Source organism: Phoenix dactylifera, chromosome 10 (assembly GCF_051530095.1).
Source record: "Phoenix dactylifera cultivar Ajwa chromosome 10, Ajwa_hap1_PhDact_Kaust_v1.1, whole genome shotgun sequence".
NCBI lineage: Eukaryota > Viridiplantae > Streptophyta > Magnoliopsida > Arecales > Arecaceae > Phoenix > Phoenix dactylifera.
In genome coordinates this window covers 22,033,089-22,052,968 of record NC_143199.1, presented here as the reverse complement: position 1 = coordinate 22,052,968, position 19,880 = coordinate 22,033,089, and the positions used below count along the sequence as shown (strand labels likewise).

The following is a 19,880-nucleotide window of genomic DNA, read 5'->3' as shown; positions in this document are numbered from 1 at the left end:
TCTCTCTTGATCCTTTTTTGCAGTAGAGACCAAGAACACCAGAACGGATTCAAAACTAGGGTTGCAAATTTTATTGAATTCCTTTTGGTTCCAGAACTGTTAAGCTTTAACCTATATGTGAATCATGACAGGTGGCAATTTCTGACCAATACCAGAATTCATTCAACATTAAGCATTGATGAGGTCAGCGATCAGCGATCGGTAACAATATTCTCACACTGATGAGGTCCCTAATCGTGAAATAGGTATATAAATTAATCCACAATGCCTGAGGAGAGGGTATTCTTCATAGATACGTAAAAATTTATCCAGGGAAAGTTCATGAACTTCAAAGCCGGTAGGTGTAGCAGGATGCAAGCTTTCCTTTCATAATCTATAGAAGTAATAGATGAGAAGCAACCAGAAAAGCTTCTTCCAGCAAGAACTCAAGGGTTATAGAGTCAGCAAGATTTTCGGACAACTGAAACAGTTTCTTTCATAGATATCCGGGGGATATTTGTTCCATTGCCTACTCATAAATGTCCAAAGCCTCGACGTCCCAACCAACTCTATGTGCCAGAAAAGAACAATCCATCCCCCTAGACATAGAAAGATATGCCAAAGGTACAAAACGTAAAAAAAAAATACATAGAAACAACTTATAAACCAAAAGAGATATACCTTAAAATTCCTTTATATTATGTGTATATATATAAGAGTGCTATCAGCCATGTCATGGACCTAAAAGTTTCAATGCATGGGTTGGCGAGGACCCCGTGGCCGCACAGGTGTCTTTGACGGGCTTACCCTAAATTGTTTACAAGGAGATGAGACTAAGACCGATGAAAAATGAAACATCCATAAATTCAAATAAGATACAAGAAAACATACCTTATCGGCAAGGATCCCAGTATCGAGCCACTTAAGTGGAGGGCACCAGTCGCACTCTCAGCCTGCAATGCAATTTTTAAATAATGTATTTTGGCATCAAATTTGTGTTTAAAATGCGTAAGAGAGACTGCACAATAGTTGAGCGGACTCTAGATCCAGGGGCCCAAATAAGCATTAAAGAAAAGGATTTCAAGCACTTTCACAAGATCAAATCAGTAGGCGGATAAGGAAGGCAGGAGGAGAAAAGGAGATGGCCTAGCAATGATAGATTGGAAAACTCTACACAGCTTCCAAATTTCATTGATGCTCAGGGTGCGAGAACATGAGAAAAAATTTAATCTGTATTCGACAAATCCAATAACTTATAAATACACAGAAAAGGCACAAATCAGATCATTTAGTATATGCCTTCAGCAATGAGCTCTAGATCCTTTTTCCACCCTCTGGCAAATGAACCAGGCCTCCATTCTTCTAGATTCTGAAACGAATACCTATTAAGGCAGATGTTGCATTATAGTAAGTTCTTAATATATCATTTATCATCAGTACCTTGTTTCTCATTCAACTGAATTTCTCCAATTTTTCCATAATTCTACCTAATTCTAATCTCTGACAGATCTGCCTTCAGAACATCCAAATATTACAATAGAAATATGACAGGGTTAATCATGTTATGGAAACCATCTGATGTGTCCTAATTCTAATCTCTGACGGATCTGCCATCAGAACATCCAAATCTTACAATAGAAATATGACAGTGTTAATCATGGTATGGAAACCATCTTACAATAGAAATATGACAGTGTTAATCATGGTATGGAAACCATATGATGTGTAACAGTATCTAAGAAAGGTGACACATCAATGATATTTTAACTCTCATATCAATTTTCCTTAGTGAACTGAAAGCACCTAGCAACGAGCTCTAGATCCTTTTTCCACCCTCTGGCATATGAACTAGGCCTCCATTCTTCTAGATTCTGAAACGAGTACCTATTAAGGCAGATGTTGCATTATAGTAAGTTCTTAATATATCATTTATCATCAGTACCTTGTTTCTCATTCAACTGAATTTCTCCATTTTTTCCATAACTTTACCTAATTCTAATCTCTAACAGATCTGCCATCAGAACATCCAAATATTACAATAGAAATATGACAGTGTTAATCATGTTATCGAAACCATCTGATATACAACAGTATCTAAGAAAGGTGACACATCAATGATTTTTTAACTCTCATATCAATTTTCCTTAGGGAACTGAAAGCACCTAGTAACATACAGGTATAACACATCTAGTGAAAATCACTGGAGCACTACTACATGTCCACCAGAAGCTACCTGAAAAGAATGTAATTGCATCACATCCAGTTCACAAGGGTTGGGGTGTCTTTCAGGGTCAAGAAGGTCATTCTGCTGTCAGACGTTCACAGGAAACCAGGTTTACACCCTCCTCGGGTGACCTTTAGGGGGTCAAATGTCATTTTCTTCTCGCAATATACTGCAACTGGGAATATCTTGAAAGTTTTATATTTATTTTGGAATGATAAAATTTGCGGTGCATCAACTTATCGCATTAACAGCAATGGAACCCACTACATAATTATATGAAAAGTCTGCAATAGCTCAAAGTTCTTCATAGAACAGCATTTGAAAGCCACAAAACGAGCAGGTTAAATTCCATAAACATATCTCCAAACAAGGAAAGCAAAACCTGCAATATAGCATCCATATAATAAAGAACTAAAACCAAAGCCAATGTTTTAGTTTCTAACTAAATATGCACCAACCCAAGATCCAGGTTTAGAAAGATCTGGAGAATCCAACTGCATGTTACAAGTACAGAATGATTGGTTCCAAATGCACTCAGCACCACAAAGACCTTACAAAGTCACAGATATGGTTGAACACTGGCCACGCCTGGGATCGGCAGACTAGCCTGGTTTTAGAAATATCTGCAACTACATTTCCCAATTTTCAATTCTCATAATTACTCTAATTAGATTTCTTCCTTTGATGTTTAAACTATGGTAAGCCAGCATAAAAAGAATCCTAACATTACTGAACTTGAATACATGGGGGAAACTTTCCTTAAGTTGGAATTTCCATGATTTTATGTATGCAAGAATCCTGCATCCCCAAAATCCAAAAATGGTGATTTCTTCGCCAGAGCAAAATTCAAGCTTACCTAGATTAATAATGTAATATACCAAATAAATATACAACAATCATGATGAAGATATATTGGCACATAACTAATGTTAAAATCCTGTTAAAATTTATCCTATATCTAAAATCTTCAGCGGTAGCCACAACCATTAGCACATGCATTATAACCAAGGTATGCTGAACCGGCCCGTACCGGCCGGTTCAGCACGTACCGTACCGGTACCAGAGCCAACCGGTACGGTTCAGCTATGGAAAACGGTTCCAGCCCCTATTCCCGGTGCGCACTGATGCGAACCAGACCGGTTCACACCAGTATGCGCGGGGCAGCGCGCCCGCACGCATGGGGAAGAAGAAGATGGAGAAAGAGTAAGAAAGAAGAGGAAGAAGATGAAGAAGAAGAGAAAGAGGAGAAGAAGAAGAAGACTTACCGATACCGGGCCTCGTCGGGGTGATCCTCGACGGGGTGCTCGCCCTTCCTTGCTCGCAAGAGAAGGGGGAAAGAGAGGAGAAGAGAGGAGAGAGGAGAAGAAAGGACAAGGAAGGAGAAGAATCGGGAAGAAGAAGAGAAAGAAAAAAAAAAGAAGAAACGAAAAAGAAAAAGACATGGTCGCGAGCATTCCGCATCCCGTGTGCGCGGCCTCGCCTGTGGAAACGCAGGAAACATGGGAAAACGCAGAGAAAACGCGGAAAAATGCGGAGAAATGCGGGCAGCGCATGCGGCGGACCGGATCGGTACCGATTCGATACGGCCCAAACCGGTACCGCCTTGGTCCATGTCACCACCGGTACGCCGATCGGTACCAATTCGGCGTACCTTGATTATAAGTACTCTTTTTAAATAAATCTTGGAAAGCTTTGGCCTGAACATCACTTCTTCATACTCGAGAGTTAAAATTGGACTATTTGCAACCTTGGTTAGCTTCATAATGGAATGTTAAACTCTTTATGATAAGAACGTCATTATTTTTTTATTAGAGATGCTATGCATGATGTTTATAACACCAAACGAGACAGTTAGAATCTAAAATTTTAATACATGACTTACCATCCCGATTCCTTAGAAATAGGTAGAAGGAATCACAACATGTTCCTCAAAATATAAAATACAACTTTTCTAAACTTGCAGGTATTGAAAGCATTAAGAGGACCTATCCAATAAACAAAGCATGGTCCTTTCATTAAAAGGCCAAAAGCAAGTGATGCAGGACTGAGGATGGACTACAATGTACAAAAGGGCTGAAGGGTTTGGAAAAATATCTCCTGTATGATAAAAATTACCTTATCATCCTGCTAACAAAAACAAGGTAGATAAATGTTTTTTTGTGATTATAAAATTAAAAAAAGTACCAAAACTTTCTGTTTAGGTTCTTAGATGAGGTAAAGGTCTGGAAAAAGTTTTCGACGAGCTTGTCAATTGTTTGGTGGTCCATAGTACTCCTATAACAAAAATTCATTTAGCAGATTTCATAGTGAGATTTAGTAGAGGAAAACCAGGGATAATATTAGCAGAGATAAAGATAAATCTAAAAGAGGGGAACGAGATAGGAAACAAGAGGGCTGAACATGGCCAAAATCTTTTTCAAACAAAATATTCCAAATGAAACTCTGAAACACTCTTTATAGATACCAAAACTATTATACTTGCTCCTCAAGAAATTACTCATCTATTATGACTAGAGTTTCAATATAGTTCGACACTAAAAAGGACTCCTTAAACTCGAAAGTGGATCTCCAGAACATATCAACTAATGTCACACAAATTAAGATCCTAAAAGATTAGGATATAAATCATATCTCATCAATCACTTATTTACCCAGTTTGGACTTATAAAGGGAACAAAAGATGAAGACTTGGGCACCAGTCACCATATAATTTTATACAGTACATAATTTTATACTGATATTGTACCATGCAGTAAATAATTTTAGGGAAAAAAAAAAGAAAAACATTTGCTAAAAAGTCTTCACTCAATTCAATAAAAAAGAAGGGCTACAGACTAAACTAAATAAAAACCTTTAGGCTAATCACATCTAGTCATAGCTATAGCTTGGATATGAGCCTAAAGAACATGTATGCATCCACAAGTCCAAGCTGATTTGCACACAGCTATCGGGCCAAAGCCTGCATACTAAATTGCACTGGTCGTACGGGTCATTCGATGAACCAAGCCCATACATATCTAGGGTCTTCAAATGCAATATCTTGGCAAAGGACCTCCCACTGGACAATCAAAAACTACTACCAAACCATCAATGTACAACTGGAGCATTGAGTACTCTGTTCCATGAAACTAATATCTAACAATAAATTGGTGAAGTTGTAATCCACTTGCATCATATCATGGGACATGATACAAAAAATACTAAACTCTTGTTCAAGATTCGCAATCTTGGTCCCAAACTATATATTAGTACCATGCTGATAAAATATCGTCAACTCAGCGTATGGAGACTCAGTACACCCCCTGTACAGACTATCAATTCAATATCGGTACGATATGTTACGCCCTGTATAGGGTAGTATGCACTAGTACAACGAACTTTCCATCTTAATTTGCTTCATATCACTTCCAGATATTCTGTCTTTAACATAAAGTTTGTGTTATCATCCGAAACACTCCAAAATAGATAGACATACATAATAACTACAGAAAAATTAGTATAGCCATTTGAGAAAGAACTACTGACATAAACAACACCAAATATTGTTCTTTGGTTTTTCATCAGCAAATTAAAATCTCAAAATTATTTAAAAATTTAAACTTTTCAAGTTTTATTTGGCAGATTCTTGGATCAAAGCCATAAGAGAATACCTACACTAACCGAACAACAAATTGGTAAAGGGAACAACTGTCGAAAAAAATCTAGTAAAAATCATGAAACAGCAAATAGTAATAGATAAAAGCAGCATAGAGAGAAGACAAGAAACGCAAATTTATGCATGTTATGATACAAAAGGTAAGAATTTTGATTTCTTTGAATCCTTTTTTTTCTTTGCCATACTTATAAAATTTCAGCAGTAGGAAATTTTCCTCGTTGCAAACACAGCTATCCACTTTCAAGGGCAAAAAAGTTACATATGTTGATGGTGATAGTTCAGCATTAATGCAGAAAGCCAGAGATACTAACCATCACAAACTCAACAAATGCAATGCGAGTGGAATGATGATGATCTCCAAGCAATCTCAAGCGATAGACCTGTACCATACAAGATGTCACAACCTATGATAATAATAGCAATAACAATAACAATAACAACAACAACAACAATAATAGACCAAAATTTGCCCATAGAGACAGCAAACCTCTCCACATATAGTCTCAAAGAAGAGTTTAACTTCTGCCTGTGACACCTGCATAAAGTAAACAGGATTGATAGGAAAAATGGCTCTGAAGATGCATTAAAGATGTAATAAAAAAATTGAAAGAATGATTAGACAAACTTATAGTCTACCTTCTTGTCAATATTTGTACAATAAACAGTCCTTGCACACATCTCACGTTCATCATCAGACTAAAGGCCACAGCAATGGTTATATAGTTAACCACTAGTTAGTAAGATATCAAGGCAAGGAATAGATTTGATACATAAAAAGTATGGTATCTATATCTATAGAGTAGCATAAATATTTCAAATCTCTTACCCTTGGCAAAAATGTTGGGTTGACAGGGGCAATCGCAGTCTTGGAAGGAAGCACCCTTACTGGGTAAAATCCAAGCACAGTTCCCGACAGATTTAAAGCAGCCCTTGCACCTTCTAAAGTTGCATCAGCCCATGACATCAATCAATGATATTTAAAGTTTTTAATATGAGAAGCTAAGCGTGCAAATACATGTAAATATTGGTAATTACCCTCATCAGTGAACTCTATGAAAGCAAAACGAAGAACAGAGTTTGGATCCCCGCACATACGGCAGTCAACAACCTTTGGCAGTAAGGAAAAGATAAATTTTATATGCATTAAATTCCAACAAATTCAGAGGAGATGAAAAAAATTTACCTGTCCACACTTAATGAAGAGTGCTGCAAGCTGTTCTTCAGTAACCTAAATCCCAAAAGAGTTATATATCAAACTTTTCCCCTCATTAAAATGAAGGACAAAAGCAACGAGGTAAACAGAACTCTTTTTGTATTTAACAAAAAACAACCTAACAGTAACATAAACAGAAAATAAACTTCCTGGCCTCAATGTAGAAATCCTGTAAATCAAGGAATACTAATTTTCTGATGCCTGTTTTACAAGTGATGCAAAGGTTTCATAAACCATAACCTATCGAAACAAAGTGTAAAAAACAATCAGCTGCACAGATAATAGTTACTGATGATGTTTCCCATAGTAAATCACTCCCATGTTCTTTTCTCAAAACAGCCAAGTGCTGGTTTCTTCATACCCTTTGACACAATGCTGAGTAAGGACATATTAGGCCTACCCACACTCTGCATTGTGGATTACAATAAAGAAAGAGCTAGTTCAAAACAATTTTACTTTGAAAAAAAATGGGGGCATAGGAATCATCAGATAGGCCTTGGGAATTGCCTTAGATCCCTACAATGCGGGCCTCTTGATTAATGGGTGTAGATAAAGTGTGGTTAGAGAGAAATGCAAGAATGAGTATTTGCATTGAAATTCATAAACGGAATAGGACAACAGGGAGCTTCAACATATTATGGCAAAAGAATGTCAGCTAGGAAGCCAGGATGCTTCCAATCACATGCACGTCCGTACAGATACCTATCAGATACAAATAAGTGGCTACTTCTTGGATACATGTATGATACTTGTATTAAATATCCAATTTTTCAAAATTTAGAACAAAAAACTCTGGTTATTTTCCGGATACACTAGAAATACTTCTCCAGCACCTCCAAATATGATGGGGAGGTTCTATTCTTTCTTTTTTCTCATCCTAAACTTTTAATGGTGAATAGTCAGCTGTAGTCTATGATATTAATATAAAATACAAGATATGGATTGGGATCTAAAGATTTGAATAACTAAATATGCTATTATGAAAAAATGGACTTACTTATTTTGATAGCCTGCCATGCTTTATTCTTTTTAAATATATAAACATGTATAAATGTGTGTACGTGTCAATACACGTATAAAATATATATAAACATATTGACGTATCCTAGTCATCTCATCATATCCTACCTTTTCAAGATTCGTTGTATCCACATATCCGTATCGTGTCGTATCCGTATTCTACACGTCCATGCATCATAGATAATCACAAGGGTGGGCAAGAAAATGATTTAGATTAAAGTATTGACTTGTACCATTGAAGCCATGAGATGTAAAGAAAGAAATTTTCATAGACGGTCTAAACAACACTCATAGGCTTCTTATCATCTTCTTGCAAGAAAGCTACAGATTGTGTGAATTTAATCGAACATGCTTAAATTTAGTGAATTTAAAAGCATGGATGGTATTTTAGTGTCATAGGATATATCTAGATACAGATGGATATAGCTAATGACCCTAAAGCATGTCAAGTCCTTGACGTCTAGGACCTAATGTAGAATCCCTAGTGTTCAGGAGTGACAGTGATTTCAATGTGCCTCAGTTTTCCTCTAATAAGAAAGTAGTGAGTAATAAATCGGAGTAAAAAATCAAGATGATCCGAGGATATATTAATTAATAATGTTTTAAACACTATTTCACATGACATCTTTCTCAATTCGGAGTAGAGTCTACACAATCTACATCATTCATACATAAAAGCCATCAGATTCTCAACAGGATAATAGTACTTGGGAACTATTAAGTTATTCATTTTCTAATGATCAGCAAACATCTCACATGAAGTGTATAAAGAAGTGAAACATGCATATTTCTAGTTATGTGCTTTTGGACAAGATCGATCTTCTGCAAACATCTATGCCAATATGTGGTGGAGAATAAAGTTTCTGAGAAAATGAGTTGGTTAGCCAAGCTAGTAAAATGATCAGAAAAGCTTATTGGAGAGGAGATATGGAGAAAAAGGCTTGACTTGGTTGGCTAGAAAAAGGAGGGGAAGAAAACATAGTCCCATACTAGCATTTAGTGGTAAATAGTTGAAGGCAGGAATATTGGGTGGAGCATCATATAGCCCCTAAAAAAAGCATGGATCCGAATATAGGATAAGGATATGACACAATATGCACAATACAACAGATTTTGAGAAAAATAGGATATGATGTAGCTAGGATACATCAAGGAATATTATATATATATATATATATATATATATATATATATATATATATATATATGTATGTATGTATGTATGTATGTATGTATAAATATATACACTCTACATATGCACGTAGTTTTTTAAAAAAAAATCTATAAAGCATAGTCAGCTATGAACTAACATAGTTCATACTTTATACAATAACAACTTTTACAAGCTTATCAACTACACATCATTCAAATCCATAGGCCCCAACTCTTGACCAGATTGCAACGAAGCTTTTACAAGAAAAAAGCTCAAGATTACCTCAAAGCTACCAAAAAACAGGTCAAGCCAAAAAGGAAGTTGGTAAAGAAGGATATGTTTTAAATGCTTAACCTTATATTAGAGTAAAGCGGGAATATAAATAGGACTCAAATGCTAATGTTTTTTTTGAAATAGACCCACGTAAGCCCACCCAACCTCGCCTAGCTCAGCCCAATTTTTGCTGGGCTTGGTCTACAATTTTCAATCTGAGGGGCTGGATCAGGCCTAAAAATTTAAGCCCAAACTGAAATAAGGTCCAACTCAAATTTGATATCCATTGTTTTCAAATTTTGTAAAACATATATTATTATATCATCTATTTTATCATGAAATGTTAAAAAAAGGGAAAGAGGGGAATCGGAAAAGTCCTATCTGCAATCACCCTAACCCTACCTCTTCTTCTCCCTCAGATCTCCTCCCATGTTTGCCAACAATGCTGCACCCACCAACTACACCCCAATCGCCACCTCCTCATCCTTTCTCTCCCTCCCCCTCACTCGGACGGCTGCCACCACCGCATCCTCTCCCTTGCCTCACCCCCACCACCACCAAGCCAGCCACCATTGCTGCCTCCTTTCTCTTGCACCACGACCTTAGCCAGCCATCTACTCTTCCTCTTTCTCTTTCTACCTCCCCCTAACCAACCATTTGCTCCCAATGCCTCCTTTCTCTCCCCACACCACCACCACCACCAAACCGGCCACCCTCGCTGCCTTCTCTCTCTTAGCACCTCACCCCTAACTGGCTGCCTCCTCTTCCTCCTCTCTACCTCATCCAAGTCGCTCATTTGCCACAAAAGCCTCCTCTCCCTCTCTATCTCCTCCCCAACCAGTTCTACTTCCAACTCCTCTCCATGGTTCAACAAACCTGCACGCCCCCTATGCATCTGGCCGATCCATGCAGTACCAACATATGTTTCAGTGTTCTTAGTAATGACAATTGTTTCTTCATCAAACAAGGGAAAATAGACCAAAAAACCCTCTTTTTATGTGCTTGTTGAAGATTTGTAGAATAGGATGCCAAATAAATTGGTGTGATGGAATTCTGAAAATTCATATTTAGTGGTTTTGATGGTTAACATGTGCAAAACATTACTAACCTCCATAAACAAGCTTGTAGCTCACAACTTGACATGCTCACATTACATTAAATTTTTTTTATAATAAAGAGTTAATATTATTACAACTGCAATGGGAGGCATAGCGTAGCAAATAAGGTGCTAAATTGAACTATATCGAGGTTCTAAGGCACAATTGGAAGATGAATAACTAGAATTGTTGTTTTGTTACATCTAGGAAGCATAATTGAGACTCGATATGGAAAAGGGAGATTAGATATTCATCCAAAAATTCTGAAGGAATGAAGGATGTTAGACAAGAATCGCCAAACCAGTACTGGGTGGCATACCAGTCAGCTACCGGACCAGTTCGATACCGGTTCGGACTGGTACCGAACCGCACAACAAGCCAAACCGAACTCTAGCAAATCAAACCGAACTCGGTGCCGATTCGCATCGAGTCCTGGCCAAACCGGTCCTATTCAGTCCGGTTTGGCCTTGTACCGGCTGGTTCCATTTCTGTGGCCGTACCGACCCAATCAGAGATCGAACCGGTTCAGTACGGGCTGAACCGACTGGTACGGGCCAGTTCAGCATTTCTTAATGTGAGATCTTTTGTTGCTTCACTTAGGTAGTGGTTTGTATGGATTGCTGAGTGTAGGGAATTGAGGTTAAAAAAGATATGATAGGATCTTGTAATGGGGTTCATAGTGATGGGTTAGGACAGCTGTAAGGATCTACCATAAGATATGATAGGATCTTGTGTTGACAAGGAGATTATAGAGCATTTCTATTGATCCTTTTACATTATTTCAGATATTTAGGCCCACACCCAAGAACTTCTTTCAGATATGGACTCTTCTTATCCTCCCAGCCATGTTCTTTACTAGATCAATAACTAATACCAATATCACTGCATAAGGCAATGACAAACTCTACGACCTAACTCTTGAAATAGATGTCCTTCAGTTTCATTTACTTGGAAAAGATAGATGATGAAACTCTTCAGTTGCATTCATGTGCCACATTTCTAAATGGTTACATGACATGGTCAAGGTGAGGTGAGTGGTCATTAAGAACTCCAACTTCAAACTTATCTGTAATAGTCAGTTCAATAAACTAGTTTTTATAGGTGAAAAATTGCATGATCTCTAAAGTAAATACTTGATAATTTTGAAAGAAAGGACTGGTTTTTTGTATATACAGCAAAAAGCTCCCTGCTTGGTTCTGCTATCAGAACAAGAACGATACCATTGGGCAAATATCTGCTGGTTGACAGTTAGTGGCACTTGACCGGTAATTTGGATAGAATGTGAAGACAAATCTACATTGACATGTTTATCTTCATCAGAATTGCTGTCAAACTATGATAGGTTGAGGCTAATTTTATGTTTGTGGCTCTGAAAGATCTCAATTGGGTTGTCATTGTTGTTTATCTTAGATTACTTGCTGTCATACCATGATAAATTGAGGCTAGTTTTGTGTTTGTGGTCCTGACGGATCTCAATTGGGTTCTTAAGATTATTGACTGTTGTTGCAATGCCTTTTTTTGAATAATATTGTTTTTTGATTCTATACCAAGTCTATTCTGGCTGTCATTAGCTGCTAAACAGTGGTTCAAAATCTGATACTTTTCCTATCCTTATCCCTTCTAACATACAGTTTTTCAACAATTTTTGGCTTTATGCTCCATCCCGCTATTGATGATTGCACTTTTGCTAAAACATTTGTTTAAACATTCCCCTAGTGCTCTTGTCAGTTTGCAAACAATAATAGGTTTTCTTATGTTTTTTCTGACATCAACTCATTGGAAATTAGCATCAAGCACATGTGAACCACATGTGAGTGGCTCAAATTTTTGTTGATCCATGAGATAAAGGACTTTGATGATGGAGTTTGATCTCTCATGGAGTGTTTTTCCATGCAAGTCCCCAAGGGTTACAATGAAACCCCATGATGATTATCTCTCTTATGAGTATCAATAAATAAATTTCCCACCAATTATTGACTCTCAACACTAAAACATTTTCAACGCATGCTTTCAAGGGATATAGATCTAAGGTTAGGATGTGGTTATTAGTTTCCTTCATCCTACTTGGGGTTACATTGGCTACTCATTTTTCCTAATACTCTTTGTAGTTATCCTTGGAATTTTGCGGCATTGTTTTGATTTGTTCTTGTTTTCATACTACTATGTTCTAAGATGAAATGGTACCTTTAATGAAATTTTTAAAAAATGTATCTTACGTAAAATTTGGATTTAACATTGTGTAAATCTCAAATGAAATTCCAACATGAAATGGCTTTATTTTGCTGAAAATTAAGAAGGGATTGAAGAAGAGAAAGATGAAGATGATTGAGAAGAAAATGGAGAAGAAAAGCTAATGCATTAGACATGAGAAAAGACTAATAGACTTAGTATTCACTAAAAACAAAAAGGAAAATAGTTTTCCTGCTTCAAAGGCTAGCTCAGTATCTGATCCATACAAAGGAGACACCAGAGAATTCCAAGTCCATTTTCTAATCCTAAAAGTGCTCCGACTTGATTTACAATGTACCACAAAATTCCTCAATATAATTCTAACAAAACTAACCTACAATAAGTATTTTCAGCCATGTTCCCTCAAATAGATAGTCTATTGTGAATTGATCAAGATCAGATTTCTCCGGTTCTCCAACTAAAGCAGAGATTTGTTTCTACTGGTTTTGAAATACAAGCAATAGCTGAAACTTGAATGTCCTGAACAGTACCAAACTTATGCACACACATTGTCATTCTGCAAAGAAACTCTCGCTTAATTTTGCCTAAATTATAATTATGACTCTTTTTAGCCTCTGTCCAGAAATTCACATTTTTATATAGTCAAATTTTCAGCTTTGCTTGTCTAAGATGGATCGCCAATATAATCACAATTTATAAAGGTTTATCCATTTTCCCATGTTGCAAAGGGATTTTCTTCTTCTGCTTCTAGATACCATCATTAGGAATGTGCATAAATCGAGTCAGGTCAGTTTGAAGATAAAGCCCAAACTGAACCGATCTAAATTTATTTCCTAAAACCGAAATCGAAACTAACTATCTACAAAAACCGCTTAAAACCAACCCGAGAAATTCGGTTTTGTTCGGATCAGTTTATCGGGTTGACGTTCAATGGGTTGGGGAATATGGGCTAGACTAGGTCTAAAAAAAATTCCATATTATATAAGGTTGATGGTCAATGGACTGGGCTAAATGGGCTAGTCTAAGTCTAAACATAAAAATTTTATTTTATATATAAGAAAATATAAAAAAATAAAAAATTCAAGTATCTATATATATATAGGCACACACATATAGGTCGGGTCCGATCGATTTGAGTATATATATATACACACACACACATAAGAGTCGGGTTGGGTCGTTTGAATTGGTCTTCTAAAAACTCAAACTGCAACCAAACTGATATAAACACAAAACAAAATTTAAGAAAAACCGATATAAACCAAACCAAAGAGACCGGTTCGGGTCAGATTCGCAGTTTGGCCAGTTTTCGGCAAACCCCTAATCATCATTTGTTCTTGACACAAAAAGACAGAAGCAATGTTGTTAACTATTTCTTTAGAAGGTACTTCACCACTATAAAGTCTGCAACTTTTCATTTTAGATTTCTAAAATGTTTGTCCTGCACAAATCATTTTTATTCTCTTTGCTTGCTCTTTTTATCCCCTTACTGATTTAATTTCAAACCAGTATCCCCTTGTCCCCATGTCCCCTTGTCCCAAGTTCAATACTAAAACCAAACTCACACGTTGCATTGTTGAACAACGGTGCGAAATATTTAAAAATATTTAACTAGTCAAACATTTAGAGTGGAGGCTAATAAACAGAAGACTGGCCGAAAAATCAGATTCCATGCAGCATATAAAGCCAATTATCAATAAAGTCCAATTACTTTTGGTAATTTGATGATCAATGAACTAAGAGCCATGATGAGTGAAGGTCAATAATTGAAGTTAACTCTACATAGTGATGAGGAAATGCACGACAAGAGGACTGCATACAAAAACTCTTCATGGAGCATTATGTGCAGAGAAACTAAACTAGGTGAAATAAAAGACCAGTATGTGGTGCATCATCACAATTAGAAAGGTTTTACACAAACACATATAAATATATGTATATGTATATATGTGTGTGTATATGTATGTATATATATGTGCCTATAAGTATGTATGTATGTACCCATGGCCATGGTGTACTATTTGGCTGACCAAATTCATGGATGTTGCACTTAGCATTTATCATAGAAACTTAGCCATGATATGCAAAGGGCAATGGCATGAGATAATTGCGATCTGAAGGTGGTTGAAGTGATAAAGCACTTATCACTAGGAATGGAAAACGGGGAAGTAATAGCATTAACTGTCTCTTGGAATAAATGACAGTAAATTTTGAATAGAAATATAAAAAATTGGAACCCTTCCCAACTTATAGAATATAGATAAGCCTCTCCTTTTGGTAGTCAATGGATCATAATTCATAAAAATTGAAAGTCATACAGAAATAATGGTAAAAATTATGATGGTCTTGTTGATTCATCTTGCATGGACAAAAAAATGTTATCACATCAAAATGTGAAGTGTGAATAGAGTACCAAAGAAGACCAAAAATAACATACAATTTTAACAAGCTGGCGATGGTATTTTTAACAAGAAGTATGCACCCTTAAATTGCAAACTTGCAATGTTTAAGTAGATCATGCTTCACAATGAAGGTTCTCCGATAAATGCAGACAACTATTGTGAGAAGACACTAGTGGAACATATAGTGGTGAAGTATGTATACTGACAAAGTAGAGCTCTAAGTGTTAGAGGGTGTCAACTTCCTTCTCTAAGCTCTCACAATATGCTACACACGAGGCAAAATTCGAGAAAGCCACAAGAATAAGATATGTAAAGCCAGTTCGCCAGATGCAACTTTATTAAGCCGATTTTAGGATCCTTAATCATATTTTTTGATTCAAGACAAATCTAATAGGATTGTTAATGACTTTTTTTTAACCTTCTAGAGTGGATCATGCAATCTTAAATAAATCAATACAAAGAGAAAAACAGTTGGATATTCAACAAATAAGAGTACTAACTCGATGACCACAGAACAAACGGTCAAGGATCTGGTATTTCTTTTTTTCAGTATATTGTCTAAATTTAAAGCATGCTCCCCCTCTTTCTTTTTCTCAAAAATATATCATTTCATTCTAAAAATCCAAATAATGAAAATGCAGAAACACAGGATTCACAATTTTTGGCATGCTTGTTTGAAAATTTTACTTTGCCATAAATGTTCAAGAGCATGACAAACATGTTTATCAAGCAAGTCCCCACCATGCATATGTTTTCTACAATAGGCACAGATGACTAATAATTACTATATCAGCTGTCTGCACTATTAGGCAACATTAAATCTTACCATAGCTAACATGGATTTTACAAATTTGTGTTTAGAGCTATAGTAGCAAAAACTTAGAATCATACTTTACCCAAAAAAAAGAACAAAAATAGCATCATTAAGTATCAATATTGAATAACTTCATAATCCATTTTTATATAATGCATACACTCTGAAAATTTAGTTAATTCAACTCTACATATATTCTGGAATTTATTTACACTTTATTTAGTAAATCTTACATTTAGCCCAAATTATTTCATTTTTTGCATAACATGTGAAGCATTTCATTTTATATGATCTTTTGTTCAGTTCAGATCTGCAGTTGTTAAAAAAGGAATAGATGGATGAATCAACTGAGTCTAGAATTCACGATACAAATCATTACTTGAAAATTGAACATTGATCCAATACTTTCCAAGAAACTTCTAGTCATGGAGTTCAAAGATTCCATCAAAGTTGAAAAAAACACTTTCATAACAGATTTTAGGTGATCCAAGTCATCTCCTTTTTCAAATGGTTAGCACTTATAAGCTTCTCTATCTTTGTTCTTTCAAACTACATGCTATATATACAAGAAAGTTGTGGCATAACACAATTTCCATAAGCATACATTACAACAACACTCCACTCAACCAACCCAATCCCCTCATCGTCATCATCATCAACAACAACATAATAACAACCACAATTATTATCTAGCTTACAAGTGCTAAGACTAATGAAACCCAAACTACCAGAATATTTGATCTTGTGTCTCAACATTCTTAAATATCCACTCTGCCACTATTATGTACATGCAATCCTAGTACTTTTAATGCTGATCCATAATGGGACATTTTTTCCTAACAATTGCTTATTTCAGTCAACACATAGACATCGGCCATCATTCCATGCTCTAGAAGCACTTTACAGCTACTGTAATCCAATAATAGCTTCCATGACCTCTCCATCATCATATTCTGCTGAAGCCTAACCTACACAATTTTCATAACTATACTTCTGCCAAAATGCCACCCATTGATTGAAATATTCTCTAAACTGATAATGGCTCTATAGCATTTCAAGCACTTACAAACTACAGCAAACTCCAATAAAAAGATGAGGGGGAAAGCAAAAAGCCAAAAAACTTTAGGATCTTCATTCGATGAGGACAAGTGTCAGCAGGCATGACTCACAGCTAACTCCTAATAAAACCTAGTTAAGTGAAACACAATCCAGAAAACAAATAAGCCATGTAAGAGAAGAACTAAAAACTCTGGCCAAAGAGTCTTTACCTGATGATCAATGTGAGCAACATAAACCGTTCTCCTTATCACCTCCTCTCGCTGTGCCAAACTCGTCCGGCTGTTCATTCGACGCTTTCCCTGGCCATATCCGTTCTTCTTCTTCTTTCAATAAATAAACCATTGTAAGAGAAGAAAAATAGAAATCATAACGTTGGCTATATTAGGGAGAAAATAGACGAAATTAGGGTAGCTATTGGGGTCAAAACACTTACCCGCCTTCCACCACCGCCATTCGCCCCAGCATTTTGCGTCTCAAATCCATTAGAATAAAACCCAGCGACATCGCCGGTGGCGGCGGCGTATCCATGGTTGGCGAGGGACGTCGGCACAAACTCCTCCGCCATCGGGTTCAGCTTCGAGAGCAGCTCTTCCAAATCCCTCATCTCGCGCTTGAACCCTTCGCCACCGCCGGCGACCGCCGCCGCCGCCTCGTCGCCGCTCCTCCCGACGATGACGCCGTTGGCCCGCTGCGGCACCATCCCCGTCCCGCTCCTCGCCAGGCCCTTCACCAAGCCACCGTCGCCGGCGCCGGCCGCGCGGTGCTGCGGTTGGAACTGCTGAACCCTCATATAGAAGGCGGCGGCGGGGTCGTGGTGGGGACGGAGGACGGGGAGGCCGCCGGCGGGCTCCACCATCCGGACCACCGGCTGGCGGGCGTCCAGATCCTTGGGGCCGTGCGAGTCCGGCGCTGCACCGGCGTCGAAATCCCGGCTTGAGGACCTCGCATTCGCCTCGAGATCGACGCCGCCCGTGTTCTCAACAACGGCCATGATGTCTTGGTTTCTTTCTTCTCCGTTTTTTCCTTCCTCTTCGCAGTCGCTATTTAGAGAGCGCGGACGGAGATCAGGAGGGAGAAGAGGGGTAGGCGCACCGGTGGGATCCCCGCACCGCCAAGACGGGGAGAAACCATTTGAGGGATGGGGATCATCGAGATGAGGTCATCGGATCGTCCGTTCCCCTCCTCCTCGCCTTTCCATATTTTCCTTTTAATTTTTTTCCTTTTCTGTAATCCTATGGGCTTACGAAGGACAGGTCTAAACCTCTCTAATTTCTTTTTCAATTTTCGTTTCAAACTCAAAAGAAAAAAAAGGCCTGCCAGACGCCCGGAGGAAACATCGCATATATGGAGGCATGTGCATGCATGACCATTGGCATACGTGGAGCTCGCGGAGTGGCCTTGGCGTACGCGATGGGGCAGGTGCCTCGTCGAGATACCACGTCCGTATTTTTTTGTTTTTCTCAGAAACCGTCGGCAGAAGAAATTATAACTCTACGCCTCTTGCACCATGTCATAGTGCAACATGCAAATCGTTTGCAGAATTATTGGATCGAGTTTTCAGAAATAATTTTTTTATAAAAAACTATTTATTATTTAATAATTATATTTTTAAAATACAATGAAACTTTGATATATTTTTGTATAATAAAATACATTGCATAGCATTATATAATAGAGCATAATAAAATATAATATATTAATACATAAATATATGATATAGTATAATATTATTATGATGTAATATAAATTTATTCTAATATAGTTTATATAATATTGTATACTATAATATAATAATATAATGTAATTCGATATTATATAGTATAATATTATATTATAGTATAATACAATATTTTTGATATAAAATATTATAGTTATTATTATTATTATTATATATTGATATTTATTAATATAATATTTTTGAAAACTAATTTTTGGAAAAAAATATAGAGCCATACAATCATACTTGCAAAAGTAAGATTTTATGGTTCTTTTTTTTCCAATGCTTTTCTTGTTCAAAACGATGGATAAATAAATGAAGAAAAGAAATAATACCTTGATCACATGGCAAGGGAGAAAGCCAAGACCGATTAAGGTTCCTTGTTTATTAGGCTTTCTGCAGATTTTTTTTCTTCGTACATTATAATATAAATGATACTTCCTGTAATTATATAATTCTGTCATAGGTATTGTTGCTGGAAATTGGACCCGGGGGCGACCGTCGGCTGAGGGGGGAGGAGCTCCTGCTGGTGGAACGGTGGGTGGCGGTACGTCGGCTGGTGGCGTCCTCCTAGAAACCTGCAAGAAGCCGGTGGCCGGGGTTCCCGGCGCCGGCCCTCCGACGCTTAAGTCAGAAGGGGAGCAGTATATGAGTGGAGATAGCAGTAGGTGGGAGAGAGGAGAATGTTTCTCTTCTCATTTTCTGTTGTTCTTGTCGTCCCTCCCCCCGGGTTCCCTTTTATAGAAGGATATTATATTACCTGGAAGGTGACAGGGCAGATTGTCCTCTTCGTGATAATTGAGCACGATCATGTTCATTAATGGCGTTGTGGAGGATGAGACCGGATCAGACCGGAGTCAGCGAATTGTCGTGGTTGATCGGACCTGGTGGAGTGGTTCAACCGCCCGCTGTGGAGGGTCCGGAGTCCGTAGATAACAAGCGCATTAATTGTTGAGTGAACCGGTGATCAGGAAAAGCCATACATTTTGATGGTCAAGTGATCCGGAGATCATCTTGAGCCGTGTTCATTAATGGTTGAGTGCACTGGAGGCCTGCAGAGGCCACGTGCATTAATGATCGGGTG

At 37.5% G+C, this 19,880-nt stretch overlaps 1 protein-coding gene across 3 annotated transcripts; it reads right to left on the bottom strand.

The window, feature by feature from the left end:
- Positions 1–449: 449 nt before the first annotated feature.
- Positions 450–18,397, bottom strand: LOC103697683 (polyadenylate-binding protein-interacting protein 12-like). Of its 3 annotated transcripts, XR_015969308.1 has the most exons (11): positions 17,513–18,394; positions 17,289–17,399; positions 7,042–7,086; positions 6,894–6,966; positions 6,685–6,797; positions 6,495–6,554; positions 6,346–6,393; positions 6,170–6,238; positions 871–932; positions 661–787; positions 450–578 (listed from the first exon to the last, which is right to left on the bottom strand). XR_015969308.1 is itself a non-coding variant. In XM_008779592.4 (10 exons), exons 1-10 carry the CDS (start codon positions 18,068–18,070, stop codon positions 730–732), a joined length of 1,197 nt encoding a protein of 398 aa, XP_008777814.1. In that variant the 5' UTR covers positions 18,071–18,397; the 3' UTR covers positions 450–729. The 3 variants fall into 3 exon arrangements, 2 of the variants coding, with proteins under 2 accessions (XP_008777814.1, XP_008777813.1); XM_008779592.4 differs by having other exon boundaries at positions 450–787; positions 17,513–18,397; XM_008779591.5 differs by having other exon boundaries at positions 450–787; positions 17,289–17,402.
- Positions 18,398–19,880: the final 1,483 nt, after the last annotated feature.